This window comes from Bufo bufo, chromosome 3 (genome assembly GCF_905171765.1).
Source record: "Bufo bufo chromosome 3, aBufBuf1.1, whole genome shotgun sequence".
NCBI lineage: Eukaryota > Metazoa > Chordata > Amphibia > Anura > Bufonidae > Bufo > Bufo bufo.
In genome coordinates, this window is record NC_053391.1 from 143,653,894 (window position 1) to 143,674,427 (window position 20,534).

General features: G+C 44.9%; 1 protein-coding gene across 1 annotated transcript in view; it reads left to right on the top strand.

Moving 5' to 3' along the window:
• RPS6KA3 (ribosomal protein S6 kinase A3) overlaps positions 1-7,242 on the top strand; it is a 143,757-nt gene extending 136,515 nt beyond the window's left edge. Inside the window, exons 19-22 of the mRNA XM_040423665.1 lie at positions 418-494; positions 698-815; positions 2,799-2,939; positions 4,949-7,242. Of these exons, the coding sequence (XP_040279599.1) occupies positions 418-494; positions 698-815; positions 2,799-2,939; positions 4,949-5,074 (462 nt within the window). The 3' untranslated portion in view covers positions 5,075-7,242. The remainder of the gene's footprint in view (positions 1-417; positions 495-697; positions 816-2,798; positions 2,940-4,948) is intronic.
• The last annotated feature ends 13,292 nt before the right edge of the window (positions 7,243-20,534 follow it).

The window sequence follows — 20,534 nt, forward strand, 5'->3', positions numbered from 1 at the left end:
TTTTCACATGCACATAGAAACATCTTTAATGCTTGATTTACCATGTAGTACATTTGCAAGGGGCGAAAGGCATGGCGATCCATATGGAGTCAAATTTTATACAGCTGTTATTTTTTTATTGTCTGGATTGAGCTCCCCCAGCACCCTGCTATAAAAAGCAGAAGTCACTACTAGAGGAGCAGCTGGTCAAACATGCCCTGAAGGAGCCGTATAGAAGATGATGCCAAAAAGTACAGCAGTTACCATATACAGTAGAAATGTGCAAATCATCATCAAGGGAGGAATTGAACTGCTTTATTTTGGGCCTTGTTGTTTTTCTATTCCTAATGATATTATCACACAAACAGTATATGAAATTACTAAATCACTGCTGATTGTATCTGTACATAGGTAATTATGTTCCTCTTGGATTTTCAGGTTTTAAAGCGTCAGGGTTATGATGCTGCATGTGATATTTGGAGCCTGGGCGTTCTGCTGTATACTATGCTAACTGGGTGAGTGTTTGTATATATGCGTGTGTATATATATATATATATATATATATATATATATAATAGGTCTCTCATCCCCAGCATGGAGAAGTAGCTGACATAAATGCTTATGTCTTCTGATTTTATTTATATCCCAAAATATTTTATTTCTTATAGCCCATCTTATCTTTTCCACACTTAAGTGTACTCTATGCATTAATTTACAGATACACACCATTTGCAAATGGACCTGACGATACTCCGGAAGAAATATTAGCAAGAATAGGTAGCGGAAAGTTCTCTCTAAGTGGCGGTTATTGGAATTCAGTTTCCGATATTGCTAAGGTCTGTTGGCTGTTCTTCCCTCTTTATAAATCAATATATACTGCTTAGTAACTATTATACATTTTTGTCTAGGTTTTTTTTTTTCTCTTTTTGATAAAAAAAAATTAAAATCTTTGGTATTTGTTCAAAAAGACACCTGCTGGGTCCCCCCACCCAGGCTTCTCCATTGCCATGCTGCAATAAAAAAGTGCTAAATGTCGAAAACCAGTGGTACGATTACAGGGAATGGACTCCAATTTTCCGCTTTTGCAACATATTAAAGGGCATCTGTCAGCAGATTTGTTTCTATGAAACTGGCTGACCTGTTGCATGTGCGCTTGGCAGTTGAAGGCATTTATGTTGGTCCCGTGTTCATATGTGCTCGCGTTAATGAGAAAAATAGTTGACATATATGCAAATGAGCTTTAGGAGCCACTGGGGCGGTACCATTACACCTAGGGGTGCTGCCCTCTCTGCAACTGCTCAGCCCTCTCCACTTTTATTGGCAGGGTCAGGCAGTGTAAACGTCATCACTCCTAGCCCTGTCTATCAAAGGGTATTGGGCTCAGCAGTTGCAGAGAGAGCAGAGCCTCTAGGTGTAATAGCAACACCCCCGTTTCTCCTAGAGGCTCATTTGCATATAGTAAAACTTCATATTCTCAGCAATGTGGGCACATATGAATATGGGACTTCAGCTGCCAAGTGCACATGTAACAGGTCAGTCAGTTTCATGGGTAAAAATCTGCTGACAGGTGCCCTTTAAAAACTTGGAATAATTAGTGTAATCCCAATGCTCCTAATATTTTTCTGGTCAGATGTAAGAATAGATCAGGGGATTTGATCTCCTCATGGTTTCCCTACAAGCTGTAGACTGCTGGACTAGTCTGAAGTCTGCACCTAATCTGCAGTGGTCCATAGCTAGTTTACAGCTCTGCAAGGATGGCACTAGGATCTGAAACCTATAGATGTACATGGAGTCTCTAACCTTCTCCCTTTTCACATCTCTGATAACGCTGTCAATGGTATACCGTTATATAATAGTATGTAGTTTTAAAGGTTGTGAGAGGACAGAAAGAAGAGACCTAATATCATAGTCTGTGGCCATGAAAGCTATATTTTGAACCCTTTATTCACCTTGGTAAGACTTGACCTTTTATGGACACATCTAAAATGACCCTATTAAAACAATTACTCTACCCTAGCTTTTTGTTAAAAAAGAATGATGAAGGTGGTTCTGTTTTTTTAGGGACAGGCAGTGAGGTAAATATCCAGCAGTCACACGCTGGGATTATAACTAATTGTGTAAAAGTGGGCAATTGCTCCACTACTGGAGAGTCTCTCAAGGTTTGTTTCCTTTATAGTCCACTGCCTACCGGTGTAGAGATTGTTACCACTATTTATCTATTGACCTGCATTGGCTATTAAACGTAGGGTGCCTAAGTGTGCCTGTACCAGCCATTACCTTCTAAAGCATAATGGTGGGATTAAGTTTAAGGGAGCCTTGCACACAACCGTATGCCCTCCAAAACATACGGTCCATGAGTGGGCCATATGTCCCGGAGCGATATTGATCGTGTGCAGGGGAGCGCACAGCATCATAGGTTACTGTGCACGTTGGGCCACGGTGCTATTGTCCTGCACTCATAAGATCATATGAGTGCGGGACAATAGTCCCGCAGGCGACCCGACGTGCACAGTATCACAGTAACCTATGATGCTGTGCGCTCCCCTGCACACGATCAATGCTGCTCCGGGACATATGGTCCACTGACAGGCCGAATGTCTCCGAGGGCATGCAGTCGTGTGTAAGGGCCCTAAAACTCGTAGTAATCCTCAGCATGATCGGGGGTAGCGGAGATACCATGTAAACATATGTTACATCTCTCACAGAAGTGTAAGGTCGGTGCCACAAGTGCCCACTTCCTAACTTTGTCCCCTGTTTATATTTGATTATGATTGGATGTTAGTGTGAAGAAATTAATAATAGTTTTTTGCTTTTTATAGGATTTGGTGTCAAAAATGCTTCATGTGGATCCACAGCAAAGACTGACAGCAGCCCAGGTTCTAAAGCATCCCTGGATAGTGCACTGTGACCAGCTTCCTCAATTCCAGCTCAACCGCCAGGATGCTCCTCACCTAGTAAAGGTAATGGAGACCGTGTATAGCTTTCTGTTGTATGATTGAGAATGGACTTAAGTATAATTTAGATTGTCTGATCCTGAAGAGCAGCATGAGGGGCTTCCATTCAAGACTCTAATCTATTAGCCAGTGCGACTCTCTAGAGCACCCAGCATGTCTGATCCTGAAGAGCAGTGTGAGGGGCTTCCATTCACAACTCTAGAGCACCCAACATGTATCAACAGCCTTTTATGTTAATGAAAACAGTGTATTGCTTTATCTCTCCTGTGGGGGCACTGCAAGGAAATTGGAGGATGAGGGGGAGGGGTCCTGGCAGCAAAACTTTCCCATGATCACTTTAGTTTTGGGAGACTCTTCTCATAAAAAAAGTATTACCCAGTGTGGACAACATCTTAAAGGGGTTTTCTAGTACTTGGCTATTGATGGCCTATCCTAAGGATAGATCAATATCAGGTCAATGGGGGTCCAATGATCAGAGCTGGAAGCAGAGAGTTCCTTCCACTGTGTGGTAGCCATGCAGGAGTACTTCAGCTCAGCTCTCGTTCAAGTGAATGCAGTACACCAGTGGTGGAAACTCCGTCCGCTGTATGATTTCTGGTTCCAGTAGCCACCCAGAGCAGCTGATTGATAAGGGGGCAGGGTGCCTGACACCCACCAATCTGATGTTGATGACCTATCCTAAGGATAGGCCATCAATGTCTTAAGTACTGGAAAACCCCTTTAAACATACTGTAACTGTGACACTAGCACAAATGGTTGCTTGTGCCAGGTTCACTTTCTAGATATCGACCAGCTAGCAAGTCATTTCTTTTTTGCCACAGGTTGGGATATATTTCAGGATGTCTGAGTCTTATGTAATTCAACAAGGCAATATGTTATCCGTAATGTGCACCAAAGCCTAAATGTGTTTAGACTATTCTGTATCAGAGCCAGCCACAGCCTGTGGGTGACAGAGGTAGATCCTTATGTTCTTCTGGAGATCTGCTGGTGTACACCTCATTCATTGCTCCAGCACTCTATAGAGAGGGGGTAAGATGGAGTGAGGAGAAGCAGCTGAATCTTCCTTAAATCTTGTAATGTTGCACTCTATCATTTTAGCAGAGACTGCTTTAAATGTGAATAGGCAGAAGCTTCAACACCACTTACTGTACATCATTTTATATGGGCAGCATGGTGGCTCACTGGCTAGCACTGACTGGTGCCTCGCAGTGGGTTTCCTCCGGGTTCCTCCTACACTCCAAAGACATTCTTATAGGGAACATAGATTGTGAGCCCTATCGGGGACAGCAAGCAGTGACAATGTCAGTAAAGCGCTGCGGAATATGTCAGTGCTACATAAGCGAGCAAATATGGGGCTGTAAACAGAACAAAATACACTGCAGGGCAGATTGTTGTAGAAATTGTATTGCTTTCCTGTTACTCATCTGTCTTATCTTTGGTGACGTCCCTGTGCTAAATGCCATAGTAAATTAATAATGTGAAGAAGACACCTTGCTGGAAACATTCTGTTAACACACAACGCTCAGCAGTTGTTTCACAAGGCTTCAAAGGGGTTTTCCATGAGTTAAATATTGATGACCTTTCCGCAGCATGGGTCATCAATATGGTAACCCCGCCGATCAGCTATTTAAAGGGGCACAACACTCCACTGAGCACTGTGGCATCTACCTAGTCCTCTGACCTCAGGTCCGTCTGTCTCATGGCCTTTGTGCAGTGCAGTCCTATTCAAGTGAATGGAACTGAGCTGCTGTACCAGGAAAAGCTGTGACTTGGTATACTGTGAAGAGGCCACAGAGCTTGTCCAAGTGCTGCCATGACAATTTGGCTTATGTCTAACTGTTAATGAATATATTAATATATGTCCCATCTTTGCCCATTTTCTAGCCAGTACATAATAATTATTATTACTGATCATCTTTTCTGGTCATATTTTCCACTACATGCGTGGGCACCTAATGTCTAAAGATTCCCCCTCACCTTATATCTATACTGATCTGTTCTTTGTTATACTGTAGGGAGCTATGGCCGCAACGTACTCTGCTTTGAACCTCAATCCATTGTCTCCAGTGCTGGAACCTGTTGGCCGTTCTACTCTCGCTCAAAGAAGAGGTATAAAGAAGATCACGTCCACCGCCCTGTGATTGGGAACTCGTATGTCTACAGAGTGCTGGAGCTGAAGATCCACAGCACAAAACCAAGCCAACAGAGATAGCACATATCAAAAAGACACTCCGGCAGGCACCTGCTCTCTGCCGGCTCACCATCAATGCTGCTGCTTTTCGTCTCTTCTCTCTTTTACATTGTTGATAGCAAGCCTTCTACCTTACTGACTCGAACGACCAGTCTGTAATATAATACAAGTGAAAGACTGGTCGGTCCTCAGATAGAGCGGAGCAATAAGACTTTCCTCCTCCCTGGCATGAAGAATACACTGAAACAATGGCATCCAATATTTTTTTTTTTTATAGGGAGAGTTTTTAGTCGCCCATCTCAGCGGGTTGTAGATGCACTTATGTGATTTTCAAAGCTGTGTTCCTTAAATCCTTGTACTCCATGCCATGCAAACGTCTCCGTTTATTTCATGGCCATTTTCTGTGTTTCATTTGATGCCTGTTTTCTCATTGTGCTCTAATTTAACTCTGTTATATTTTTTTTTCTACTCATTTGTTCTTATGCCTTGTATTTGTTTCAAAATGTAATGCTGTACATTCTGAGACATGCGTTGGTCCGCTGGATATGGGGCGGGGGGGGGGGGGTGCTTGGAATAGTGCAGTGATGTCACTGCATCTGAATGTAACATGATACAACACTCAAGAGAACATGAGCCTGTTCCTCTGGAGAAGTGGCGGTCAGTGGTATCGACTGATCTGCACGCCATGGATTACCGCAAATGATTACAGCAGCAGTACCAGTACGTGATATACCATGCACAGCCTGTGTCTGTCATTATCCTGTTAGGTTCATGTGTTACTGCCTTGATTTATAGTACCATATTTGTACTCGTTGGGTTTAAATGTCATATAGCTTTGACTCAACATATCCACTTATAAGCGCCCTGCATTTATTCTAAAATGTAGTCCAGCCATTAGCTCCCATGCAAATTGCATAGACGACATGCAAGTCAACCCTGCCATGGCCCCGTGAGCAGGGAAACTATCAAAGCTCCATTTGACAGGCGCTGGTTGGTTTCTTGTAAGGTGTCTATAGCATCTGTGATGTGAGAATTCCTGCGCAAAGATGCTATTAAAATAAACTCGATAGGAACGCTGCGCAGGGTGACCTCAGCTGTTCTTCCCCATTGATAAAAGTTGCTGAGATGGAAATGTTCTATTACTGCACCTCTGCATAGTGCTCTATGTAAGCAATAGAACACGTAAACAATCCTAAATGAAAGTTGCTGATCTCATGAAGCCTTTACAATGAGTGATAACTGAACTGCGGTCTGATCGTACGGCAGGCGAGCTGTCAGAAGATGATTTACTGAGATTTAACCTAACTTATTTCAAGAGCATATGTAAGCTCGGCTACTTACACTAGATCAGATCAATTGCAGTTGTGAGTTCCTCCTGTTGCCCGATCCACTTTTATTTTATTTTTTTTTCCTCATCCCGTTCCCCCGCCTTTAAATTTCGGACTTAAGATATACTGTATATGTCTATATACAATTTTTTTTTTTTAACTGCCACACCAATATGTGATTATTATTTTTTTTTTATATATATTATTTTTTTTATCATTTTGGCATTTACATTCGTTTCTCCTTATAATTACTGCAAAGCAAAGTCTTGAGGGACGATAATTCATGATCTGTGTTGTATAACGGATGAGTTTTCTCTGACGAAAATAATGTGCATTATGACCTAACTCCAACACAGAGTAAAGGGACATTGTACACAAAGGGATGTAATTATTTTGCAGTTACCTTATCTCTGGTGGGAGGGGCTGTGTAACCTTTTTTTTTTTAATACGAATCATAGAGAATATTTTTCTACAGTTATGTACAATCATTCTTTATATTAGACTTCGCATGGCATGTCAGTTACCACCATGATACTTGAAGTAGAATTCAGAATTTTCTTCCTTTTGCCATCATTCAGTTTTTGGAAGATGCTTCCATTGCAGTAAACTAGAATACAGTGTCATAGTACAACTAAGTATCTCTCGCCACCTTCCTTGAAAGAAATTTAACCGTTAACATGTATCCACTATGATTGATTCTTAATGGAAATCATTGCTTGTACATTTCTCTTAATCAGTTTTGTAATCTTCTAAAGACAATGCAGACATTTATATAATAAACTTTCAAATACCTACATGAACAAACCTTGTGGTTTTGATGTTTTATTTTTATTTTTTATTTTTATTTTTTAAGCTCTTCTCAAAAGATGGTGTCTGTGGACAAAAAGTTAAGATTCCTTTGTTTCATCCTTTGTGACAGAACTTTACCACGAGGAAAGCACTGCCACCTGCTGGCTCTGTAGAACAAAAAATAAATAAAATACTGCAATTTGTTTTTTTTTTTTTTTTTTTTTACTAAAAACCGTAAACAGAAATTTTATTGAAGAGTGCACAGGCAATATGCTTTATTGTTAAGATTATGACCCTAAATTCAGAACTTAAAGGGGTTGTCTCACCTCCTCATTTCAGTCCTCATGGCTCCTGGGGCACTTTCTGAGCTGTGGTGTGGGCAGTGCCTCTGCTGTGAGTGATAGAGCAGGCAATCGTTGCTAGGGTAATATAATCCCACCCCTTGCCTGTACGTCCAGGCTCCTGAAGCTACTAGTGTATCAGAATCACTAGCAGTCTCAGCAGAGCAGACCCTGTACAGATCGTGATAATCAATGATAAGAGGCTGCTGCAATCTGTTTCTTATAGGAGAGAATCACAGTGGCGATTGAGAGGTACCCGGGAAAAGGAGCTAATGCCCATGTGCACGGTCCCGTGCGCTTTTGCTCCATCAATTCCTGACAAACAGGCCGGCATTTTTTTCTTGCTCTGCGCAATCATGTCCAACGCTGCTGCATTGCAGCCGTGGCCATAACCCCTAGAGACAAGCAGTCTATAAAGAGGAAGAAGGAAGATAGTGGGGACCTGAGTCATTACTGGTAATGCATCTACATTAGTAAGTTACTTATAGCAATGTTATACACATAATATAACTTGATGAGGGGAGACAGCCCATTTAAAGGCTCCCTGGCACGGAGCGCATCCAATCAGCGCGCTCCGCTCTTAGCCAGGGAGAAGAAGCTCCAGTTCTCGCGAGAACTGGAGCGATTTCATCCATCTTGAGCCGGTGCCATCTTGGATTCCCACAGCGAGCGTCGGAGGCGGCGGCTCAGGATGGATGAAATCGCTCCAGTTCTCGCGAATCTCGCGAGAACTGGAGCTTCTTCTCCCTGGCTAAGAGTGGAGCGCGCTGATTGGATGTGCTCCGTGCCAGGGAGAAGAAAGACACGTCCGGGAGAACTTTTGCAGGCCCGCCCAGTTGAGCCGAATGGCTCATTAGCATAGAAGGCGGGAAATATTGTGGGGGGGCACCGCGGACAAACGGGGGCACTGAGTGCAAAATGAAGAACTGAATAAGCACCACCGGGGGCAGGCAAGTAAGGGTATATCTTTAGTTTAACTTGCATTTTCAGGTGAAAGGTAAAGCACTGGAATGAATAATATCTTGAGACATTGCATATATAAGGCTGTTTTCACGCTGTGTTTTATAGTGCAGATGTGCCAGCAAAGCACCCAATGCATATGTCAGATGTATTGATAAGTCCCCATTCATTGTCATTTTGGCCTTCATCAGGTTGATATACTTCAGTATTGCATTTTTTTTCTGCTGTATGGAATAACAGTCTACTGCACTACTCCATGCAGAGGTATGCCGTAAAACTGTTATAAGGTCTAGAAATAAATGTATTGGTGTCCTTTCTCATAAACAATCACCTCTAATGTTTTAGCTCCCTCTTTATAGCATGTCTCAACTGAAGAAATTGGTAGAAACTATTTTTTAGATACATTATGTTGCATTGAGGGGCCATAAAATCCTTGATTCTTAAAGGGAACCTGTCATCAGATCTGCACTATGTAACTACCATAATTACATGGTGACGCTGCTCTCATCATGCAGTTGCCATTTCTAATAGTTTTTTTTCTAATCATAGGCCTTTTTTTAAGAATTCAGCTTTATAAAATGTACCTGACATGCTCAAACTCTGTGACCTGGAGTCTCTGGGGCGGCTGATACAATTGCTGAGTCACGGAGCTGCTGCTGTAAGCCTGCCCATCCAGCTCCGATTGACATGCCTTCAGCTTGGCCATGTGTGAGATTTTGAATCCGCCAGCGATGACGTGGCCAAGCTAAAGGCATGTCAATCTGGATGGGCGGGCATGTCGGGTACATTTTATAAAGCTGATTTCTTCAAAGAGAGAGATGGGAACAGTGTGATGAGAGCAGCATTACCATGTAATTAGTTGCATAGCACCAATCAGTCACCATGATCCTGGACTATTATCTGCAGTATTAAATGAGTAGTACTGCAGATAAGGAGTCCAGATCGCTACTTATTTTCTTATTGCCCTTCTTTCCTCCACTGTCAGCATTTAAAGCTTCACTGAAAAATATAGCGGAAATTGCTTTGAATGCACATAGTGAGTCCTCTCCATTAGAACTCACGTACACACATTTTTATTTTTTCCGTGTCCATTCCATTATTTGTGGCCCGTATGCGGAACCATTCACTGCAATGGGGCTGCAAAAAAAACTTTAATGACTCCATGTCCGCATTGCCATTCTGCAAAAAATTAGAACATGTCCTATTATACAAAAAACAAAATGGCTGCACACCGTTACAAACAATAGAGCTAAGAAATGGGGGTCATTCTAGATAAGTGGTACAATACCAACTATAAATGAATAATGGAAGCTCTTAGCGCACATACCTGTCGGGCCCACCTACCAGCGTCAAGGTGGCTTCCGCAAATGGGTCCCTATCACTAAAGATACTGCCTCACTTTGGACTTACTTAAGCCTACAATATTCAGGGCAGTGTAGGAACCAGCTACAAACATACTCTGCTCAGAAGTCCCAGGTAGATGGGCGTGTCCAGTCTAAAAGGGGTGCCACCCACAATATATTGAAAGAAAATTTAGACTAGACCCTTCAGAATCACAGGTGCATATCCATGAAGCAAACATAATTACAAAAAACAAAATGGCTGCACACCGTTTTATATATATATATATATATATATATATATATACAAACAATAGAGCTAAGAAATGGGGGTCATTCTAGATAAAAGTGGTACAATACCGACTAAAAATGAGTATAAATGAATAATGGAAGCTCTTAGCGCACATATGTGTCGGGCCCACCTACCAGGCGTCAAGGTGGCTTCTGCAGATGGGTCCCTATCACTAAATATACTGCCTTCCTTTGGACTTACTTAAGCCTACAATATTCAGGGCAGTGTAGTATTTAGTTATAGGGACCCATCTGCGGAAGCCACCTTGACGCCTGGTAGATGGGCCCGACACGTATGTGCGCTAAGAGCTTCCATTATTCATTTATAGTTGGTAATGTACCATTTTTATCTAGAATGACCCCCATTTCATAGCTCTATTGTTTGTATATAATGGTGTGCAGCCATTTTGTTTTTTGTAATTGTTTGCTTCATGGATATGCACCTGTGATTCTGAAGGTTCCATGTCCTATTATAGTCCGCATTACGGACAAGGATAGCACTGTTCTAGAAGGAGATGTCCGTTCCGCAAAATGTGGATGCCGCATAGCCGGTATCCGTTTTTTTTACGGATCCACAATTTGCAGACTGCAAAACATCCAACGGTAGTGTGCATGAGCACTTATGTTAGCACAGCAGTCCTGACAGTGCAGCTTTGGATGTCCCCCGTAGTGCCCCATATAAAATATTGTTTCCCACAGTGTAGCTAATTTTTATATACTGCCACCAGCTTTATTAATGCCCACCATTTGGCCCCCAGCTAAAATAATGTCCCCCATGGCCTTGCTAATTTTTATATACTGCCCCCAGGTTAAATAATGCCCCCATTTAGGCTCCCAGCTAAAATAATGTCCCCCATAGTGTAGCTTTTTTTTTTTAACTGTAGATTTTTATTAGTACATACCATACAGGATTGTTCCACTGTGTTGTTACCGGACACCGTGAGGCATTCCATGGACCTGAAGTCACAGACCCTGGCCAGCAGCATGGACTTGGTGGGAGGGGTAGTCTGCTTGCAGGAATTGGCAATCAAGGATTTGGCTGCGGTACATAGGGAAAGGAACAGCCTGGAGGAGCACTTGTTCAGCCCCGGAGGTGGTAAGTTGAGCAGTAAAACTTTTGGGTCTAGCTGTACGGGGGATCCAAAAAGGGATTGCGCCACGCCCCTCACCTCCTCCCAAAATGGGGTGATACTGGGGCAGGTCCAAAAAATATGATACAAGGAACCCACGTCGTTCAAGCACCGCCAGAATACGGACGGAATAGTGGGGTTTATGGAATGTAGAAGGGCAGGAGTATGGTACCAGTGCATGAGCAGCTTATATTGGGGCTCCTGATATGTAGTGAAAATAGAGGACTGGGCTGCCCTATTCCATACAGTCTGCCAGGTGCCGCGAGAAAGAGGCGATCTAAGGGCGGTAGCTTTTTTGTCCATGTATGTATGGCGGGGACTCTCACCTTCCGCCAATGAGGCCAAAAGGCAATAGATAAGGGAAATCAGACCTCTTGTCCCAGTGCCTAGTCAGCACAATGGAGTAGGGAGTAGTGATGGACAAACATCGGCCGGGATGATTCACGAACTTGCATTCGCAATCTAATATTCGCAAACCAAGCGTTCGCGGCAGGCCCCATTCACTTTAATGGCAGGCGAACCTGAAAAACCTTCAGGTCATATTTGCAGCCAGCAAACACTTATGTACACAAATAGTTCCACAACATGAACAGTGATATACCAGAGGGGATCATTGGCAAAAATTCCCACAAAAAATATGTATTTTAATCAGGGGCCATTTTTATGCGTCTTAAAGGAAAACTCTCAAAAATATGCCCTGCTGGAGCCTAGAATATTTTTTATTTCCTATCGGTTTGATCTATTCAAATGTGCAGCACTCCACGTTTTTGTATCCTGCAGAGTCCATAAAAAAATGCATACATTAACGTAAATTTTTTTTCTACCATGGAACTGTATGGTGAACAGACGCCACTGCATGGCATCAGTCTGAGGCATCTGTTAACGCATACATTTTTTGTATGCATTAAATGGATGGCAAAAATAGGATGGGAACCTACCTCTTCAGACAAGCCTACAACTAGTGACCCTGCTGCCTCTATACCGCCATGACCAACTTCACCCGCACCTACTGTGTCCCTCGCTCATACCATGTAGATTGTAAGCCTCCCAGGCAGGGCCCTCTCTCCTTCTGTACCAGTCTGTAACTTGTTTTGTTTATGATTAGTGCAATTGTCTGTATTATGTATGTGCAGCCCTTATCATATGTACAGTGCTATGGAATGAATGGCGCTTTAATAATAAATAATAATAATAATGTGAACCCAGCCCTAGTGTCAGAATAAGTACCACTACACAGCGGAGCAGCGTGGCGGAGAGGGGAGGCCGCCATGTACTGACAGAGCGCTACCTGGTCCTGGTGGTCAGGGATGAGGACTGTTTCCCAAGGATCATTTTCTACTGGGAAATACAGGGCACAGTATAATACACTAGAATCTATATAATATAAAGATATTAGCCCTACCCCTGAATGATAATACAATTAGGTGATCATTTATTATATAGAAATACGTCTATGGTAGGCCTCATACACACAACCTTTCCGTTTTTTGTGGTCCGTATATTGCAGACCCGCAAAACACGGAAGCCTTCCGCAATTTGTGGAATGGAACAGGCGGCCCATTGTAGAAATGCCTATTCTTGTCCGCAAAACGGACAAGAATAGCACGTTATATTTTTTGGGCGGGGCTACATAAAGGAGCAACAACGGATGCGGACAGCACACGGAGTGCTGTCCGCATCTTTTGCGGCCCCATTGAAGTAAAGGGGTCCGCACCCGAGCCGCAAAAACTGCGGCTCGGATGCGGACCAGGACAACAGTCGTGTGCATGAGGCCTTAGGCGTATTTCTGACACAGATTGTGGCGCAAAGGTCCTTAGCACCGCAATCTGCATATTTTCCCGCTCTTGTCAGGTCTAAAAAAGGATGGCGTGGGCAGGGAAAGGGATACAGTTATGGCCATCCAGTTATTGGATACCACCGCCATACATTGACCGGATAAAAGGGTATAAGAGAACACAGGACAGGGAATAAATAGGGGCACTGCACTGGGTCTGGTAAGAGGGCACCATGCAGGGTATAAGGGGGCACAGTACGGAGTGGGGGGCACAGTCACATGACCCTGTGACATTAGAAGGTCCTTATGGTGAATACGGTTTATGCGCCACCATAATGAGAGGCAGAGGAGTGAGACAAGGGTGTGATTATGTGGCTAGAGATAAAAAATGTTACTGTCGGCCAGTACAGGCCCCAAAAATTAGGCAATAGGCATTCACCTGACAGCAAAGAACTTTGGATTCTGTGGCTGGAGGTACATTAGGTGGTCACAGGATAAAAATGTAACTGTCGGCCAGTACAGACCCCAAAAATTATCCAATAGGCATTCACCTGACAGCAAAGAACTTTGGATTCTGTGGCTGGAGGTACATTAGGCAGTCACAGGATAAATATGTAACTGTCGGCCAGTACAGGCCCCAAAAATTAGGCAATAGGCATTCACCTGACAGCAAAGAACTTTGGATTCTGTTGCTGGAGGTACATTAGGTGGTCACATGACATGACAGTACAGGCCCCAAAAATTAAGCATTCACCTGACATAAAAGGCCTTTTATGCCGCTGTATATACATAAGGCAAGGACCATTCTTTGTTCTGGGTGGTGGAGGATATGTGTGGGCTGGCATGATGAAATTCAATTACACGTGGTCATCACAGGTGTTGAATTCCTCCAAGATCTATGCGTCATTAATTTTTAAAAATGTAAGGTAATCCACACTGTCATGAGCTAGGCGAGTGCGCTTATCGGTCACGATCCCCTGAACGTCCTTCCGGACAGGACACTCGACGAGGGGCAAGCCAAGAGTTCCATGGCAAATTGTGCCAGCTCTGGCCACAGGTCAAGCCTGCACACCCAGTAGTCAAGGGGTTCCTCGCTTCTCAGAGCGTCCACATCAGCCGTTAACCCGATGTAGTCAGACACCTGTCGGTCTAGGCGTTCCCTGAGGCTGGATCCGGAGGGCGGCTGTCGATGGGTTGGCTGCAAGAATGATCTCATATCCGAAGTGACCAACACATCTCCAAACCGCCCTCTTTTTGCAGGCGCGGTAGGATTGGTACCCGCACCTGTTTTGCTGTGGGTAGAAATTCCTCTGCCAGTGCCCGCAACAGCAGAATGCAGCATCTCGTGCAGCAAGGCGTGGAAATTCTGGATTCTGACAGCCCTCTGTGATGCTGGTAACATGTCCGCCATTTTGTGTTTGTACCGGGGGTCTAAGTACGTTGCCACCCAGTACAGGTCCTTGACCTTTATGCTTTTTATTTAGGGGTCCCTCTTCAAACACTGAAGCATGAAGGCCCCCATTTGCACTAAATGGGAAGCGGTGGAGCGCCCTGGCTCCTGCTCATCGCCCAGGAGAATGTCGTCCTCAGTCTCCTCCCCCCATCCACAGACAACACCAGGGATCCCCAAAAAGTTTAAAGCCTACTTTTCTTGCTTCTTTTCCTCCTCCCCCCAGCCACCATCCTCCTCTGACTCCTCTTCAGACTCCTGCTGACTTGTCTCAGATGGAGTAGCCCCCCTGGGAATTCATTCAGCATTGCGACTTCCTCATCTTCCAGCTCCTGCTCCTCAAAGGCTTGATCAATGACATGATGCAATGCACGCTCCAGAAAGAAGGCATAAGGTAGGATGTCACTGATGGCGCCCTGGCTGCGACTGACCAGTTTGGTGATCTCATCAAATGGCCACAGAAGTCTGCATGCGTTGCGCATGAGCAGCCACTGGAGAAGTGAAAACAAACCAAGCTCCACAGAACTTGTCCTGCCGCAGAGTTCGTACAGGTAGTCATTAACGGCATGTTTCTACTGGAGCAGCCTATCAAGCATATACAAGGTGGAGTTCCAGCGCGTCGGGCAGCAGTCACAAATCAGACGTGAATGTCAGCAAGGCGAGCCATGGCCGTCTAAGATCTTCTAAAATGGCCAGAGATTTTCCTGGCCTGCCGCAAGACATCCGGGGTATTTGGCAACGAATCGTTGCACTGCTAAGTTCAGGACATGTGCCATACACGGCACGTGTGTAAATTTGCCCTGTTTGAGCGCTCTCAGCAGATTGGCACCGTTGTCGCACACCACTTTACCAACTGTCAAATTGAGTGGGGTTAGCCACTGATCGGCCTGTGACCGCAGAGCTGAAAGCACTGCAGGACCGGTGTGGCTCTTGGATTCCAGGCACAACAGCCGCAGCACAGCATGGCAACGTCTCACCTGGCACGTCGACTAGGTTCTGGGGAGCTTGTGGGGTGCAGCGGAAGAGACGGTAGCAGTGGAAAAGGAGGAGTCAGCCGAGGAGGAGATGGAGGATGGAATAGGAGGAGGAGAAGAAAAAGAGGCCGGCCTGCATGCAATCCGTGGCGGTAACACCAAATCCACACGGGTGCCACGGGTTACATGCTTGATGACTGTCAGAAGGTTAACACAGTGGGCAGTAAAAGTTATGTACCTTCCATGCCGGTGTTTGCTAGACCACAAGTTTGTGGTCAGATGTATCTTGGCACCGACATGGTGTGCCAAAGATATATTAACTTGCCGGTGAACGTGGCCATATAGTTCAGGGATGCCCTTCTGGGAGAAATATTTCCTTCCGGGGACCTTCAATTGCAGTGTGCCAATGGCCACACATTTTCTAAAGGCCTCCGAGTCCACCAGTTTATATGGCAGTAGTTGGCGGGCTAGCAGTTCTGACAAGCCAGCGGTCAGCCGTTGGGCAAGAGGATTATCCGGCGTCATCATTTTATTATGCTCGAACATTTGGGCCACGGAAGCCTGCCTTGTGCCAGATGAACGCAACAACGGCACGGTAGAAGGTGGAGGACAAATGGGAGGAGAGAGGAGAAGAGGCAGGACATGGAGCGCCGGGAGTGTGGCTTTTGTGGGTACTGACGGCGTTGCTCCCACTGAGCTCGGTGATGGGAGGCCAGGTGCCTTCTTAAGGAGGTCGTCCCTAGGTGAGTGTTGGGCTTACAGCGACTTATGCGTTGACAGCACAGGCTGCAGATGGCAACAATATTGTCAGCAGCTGACACATTAAAAAAAGCCCACACTGCAGAGCCATGTGCCAGGGTCCTGGGAGCGCAAGATGTGACCATGCATGGTGGATGGATCGCTCCAGATACATTTGCAGTCTGCTTTTTGCCTTCTGTGTACTGCGAGTTCTGCCTGCTTCTCCTCCCGATCTGCTGCTCCGTGCAGAAGCGGAAGGCTGAGTGAGCCACCAACTCTGGTGCGTCCTTTACATAGTCGCACGCACCTTCTCCAACTTCCCACTTAGGCTCCGGCCTGATGCACCTGCCCGACCCCTACCACCCCTGCGGAACGGCCTGCCTCTTCCTCTGCCTGTCATTTTCAAAATGACCCTGTGCCAAAGTCCCTAGAGAAGAGCAGTATTTGTGGAAGCTGATATATGGCAGGCCTCAATTAGTTGTTAGTTGAAGCAGGTATATTAAAACCCGCAATCTGTATTTTGTGGACGCAGGTATATGGAAAACCTCTATCACTATTTTGTGGAAGTTGATATATGGAAGGCCTCAATCAGTTGTTAGTTGAAGCTGGTATATCACCCTCAAGCAGTAATTTTGTGGATGCAGGTACAAGGAAAACCTCAATCACTATTTTGTGGAAGCTGATAGATCGCAGCCTTCAATCAGTATTTTCTGGAAGCATACAAATGCACTATAATATACTTTCTATGTTAGAAAGTATATTGTAAGTATATCACACCCCTCTGTGTATCACACCTATCGATAGCACGTTACCTGTCCTTAAAAGGACTTTTGTGACCCTATTAGCTAGCGTTTGGTGTCCCTAAGTTCCTAACAGCCTGTCCCTGCTCCAAATTGCAACCTCCCCCTACACTGGCAAAACACATAATGTAAAATGGCTGCCAGATCGGGTTCTGTTACAGGGTTGGGGGTGTGTCCATGTGCTGAAACTTTTCAATTGGCTGTCCTGTCACCCCTGATGGATGTGTCATGGGTCAAAGTTCGGCACAATGCAAAAGAATATGGTGTGCACGGACATCGCCATATGTTCGCATGTTCGGCGGATCGCGAACGCGCAAAGTTCGCCGCGAACCTCAAGGCCATCACTAGTAGGGAGTGACACCTTAAGCGATCCAAAAGTAGTGCTCACATAGTGACGAACCTGGAGGTAGTGGAGCCTCTCCATCGTCGGTACTTTCGATTGCTCCTGAAGTTGTGCAAAGGGTTTAAGCGTCAGAGTTGAAGCATCTACAATGTTCGCCAAGCGGAAGAGACCCAAAGACGAACAGACCTTGACCATAGGGGCGGTTAAGCTGGAGTAAATGGCTGGGTTGTAGAAAAAAAAGGTAATAGAGGAATGCTGGGAGGCAAAACGGCTGTGGCAGGTGTCCCATATGTGTTTGGTAAAGGCCATAGGCCCCAGGAGGAGGGTGTGGGGGGCTACGAGGGTCTGGTGCCATAGCAAGGTGTTCGGATGAACCGGGGCAATCCGAAGCTTTTTGACTTCTAACCATTTGGTGAATGCCTGTTGAGACGCCCAAAATGCAATGACACACAAATGAGAAGCCCAGTAATAGTTAATGATATTAGGGACCGATAGGCCACCTCTATCTGTGGCCGCCAACATGACCTTGTGAGGGATGCGGTGTCGTTTACCTTGCCATATGAAGTTGGGAATGGCCTTTTGAAGGAGGCGTAGTTCTGACATAGGTATTCGCACTGGGAGGGTCCCAAAGTAGTAAAGCAATTTTGGAAGGACGGACATCTTCACCGCTGCTATGTGGCCTAGTAGTGATATGTACAGGGGTTTCCATTTAACGAGGAGGGACTTGAACTCGCGAAAGAGGGGAGGGAAGTTACTGGAGTACAGGGAGGCATATGTAGAGGTCATATAAACCCCCAAATACTTCATCATGGTATCCAACCCCCGATAAGGAAAATTGCTTCGGAGCAATGCTAGGTCACGGGCGGGTATAAGGACAGGTAGGGCGGCCTCTGTCTTAGAAGTACTGACCTTGTATCCTGAGAGGGCGCCGTAATGTGATAAGGCTTTTTGTTGGTTAGGTAGTGTGATGTGGGGATTGGTCAGGGTGAGGAGAACATCGTCAGCATAAAGGGAGATCCCTGGATGTCAGGGTTCAGTCGTATGTATGCCGCAAGGGGTTCTATACACAGTTCAAAAATAGACGGAGATAGTGGGCAACACTGACATGTACCATTAGAGATATTAAACGTTGTGGAGGACTAGAAGGGCAACTTAACAAGCTCCGAAGGGGCAGAGTAGAGGCTGAGAATGGCTTGTAGAAAGGGTCCTGCGATGCCGAAGGTTCAGAGGGTTTCGAATAGGAAAGACCAGTCGTGACAGTAAAAGGCCTTCTCTATGATAAGATTTAAAATTACTGTGGGGGTCACGTACAAGTCGCCACGTCAATCAAATTAATAGCCCGGCGAGTGTTATCTCCACCCTGTCGATAGGGGATAAACCCCACCTGGTCCTTATGGACTAGGGTAGGGAGCCACACATTCAGGCGAGCAGCAAGAATGCAAGTCAAAATTTTAAAGGGAGTCTTTCACCTAAACTGACCATTATATAACACTAACACCATGATCTGCATTATAGTCCCCATATTGGAATGCTACTTATCGTATAGCTGTCCGTCGCTTATTTTCGCTAAAAAACACGTTTATTCAATATGTTAATTAGGTTCTGAAGGTGCACAGGGGCGGTGTTCAAGCGGCCGGTGCCCAGGCCTCTCGTCGCTTTTCATATGAAACCCCTCCCCTTTCACCCCTCTGGCCGGCCCTAGGTTCTTCATAAATCCAGCGCAAGCGCCGTTCACAAGATTTGCCGCGCCTGCGCACTTCATTCCCCCTTATGGGCAGAGGCACAAGAGCGTTTAATGCACATGTGCCAGCCCGTACATCTAGCCGGCCTTGTGCCTCTGCCCATAATGGGGAATGAAGTGCGCAGGCGCAGCGAATCTCGTGAACGGCGCTGGCACTGGATTTCTGAAGAACCTAAGGTGGGCCAGAGGGGTGAATGGGGAGGGGTTTCATATGAAAAGCGACGAGAGGCCTGGGTACCGGTCTTGGGAAGCAGCAATGCAAAAACATTTTTTTCTTAAAAAAAAGGGGGGGTTTTATTGCAAAAAAAGTTGTAAAATTTAAAAAAAAAACTATATGTATTTGGTATCACTGTAATCGTACTGACTCAGAGAATAAAGATATTATGTTATTTATACGAAAAATGAACGCCGTAAAATTTATAACGTAAAAACGCAGTGGCAGTATTGCTGTTTTTCCCATCCCCCTCTCAGAAAGAGTTAATAAAAGTTAATCAGAAAGTTATGTGTACACCAAAATGGTGCCGGTAAAAAAAAACTACAACTTCTCCCTCAAAAACAAGCCCTCATAAAGCTATATAGACGGAAAAATAAAAAAGTTATAGCTCTTGGAAAGCGACGATGGAAAAAGGAAGAAAAACACTTGGTCAGTAAGGCCCAAAACAGGCTGGTCACTAAGAGGTTAAAATGCCTTTCATGTGGCCTCATGCAAAGTGAAAGGGGGGGGGGGCAAATAATCATTGTTACTATATCTTCCAAAAATGTATTTTGTGTTTCAATATCCCCCAAAAAATAGGATACCTATTGAGTCTAAGATGTCCTGGCCGTTCAAAGAAAGAATATTTGATTTCCTCTAACAACAATGCAAGAAAACAAGCCAAATTTCTTGGTAATGGAAAAAAAATTCTTCCCAGACCCAGAGGTGTCCCGTCAGCATACAATAAAGGTTTCTCAGAGTAGCTCTTCCACGGAAAACCTACTATAGTCAGATCTGGGCAAATCAACATGGTCATTGTTTCAACCATCAATGCAAAGAGTAATGGAAACAGGGGATACACCTGTATCTAATGTAAAAGCCTATGACTATGCTCATGCACAAGGCCATTGCCGAATTTGCGGTCCACAAACTGCGGATCTGCAAAACATGGATACCAGCCTGTGCGCTCCTCATTTTGCAGAATGGAACGCCCGGCCCTCTATAGAACCATCCTAATACGGACAAGAATAGGGCATATTCTATTTTTTTTGCAGGTGCCACGTAACGGACATATGGAAAAAAAATCGGATGCGGACCAAAACAACGGTCGTGTGCATGAGCCCTTAGTCCCATTCACAGCCCCATTAAATCTTGAAGGCACCTCAAACAGCACAAGTTCACATGATTTGGTCGAGTGAGATCAGAACACAATCATCA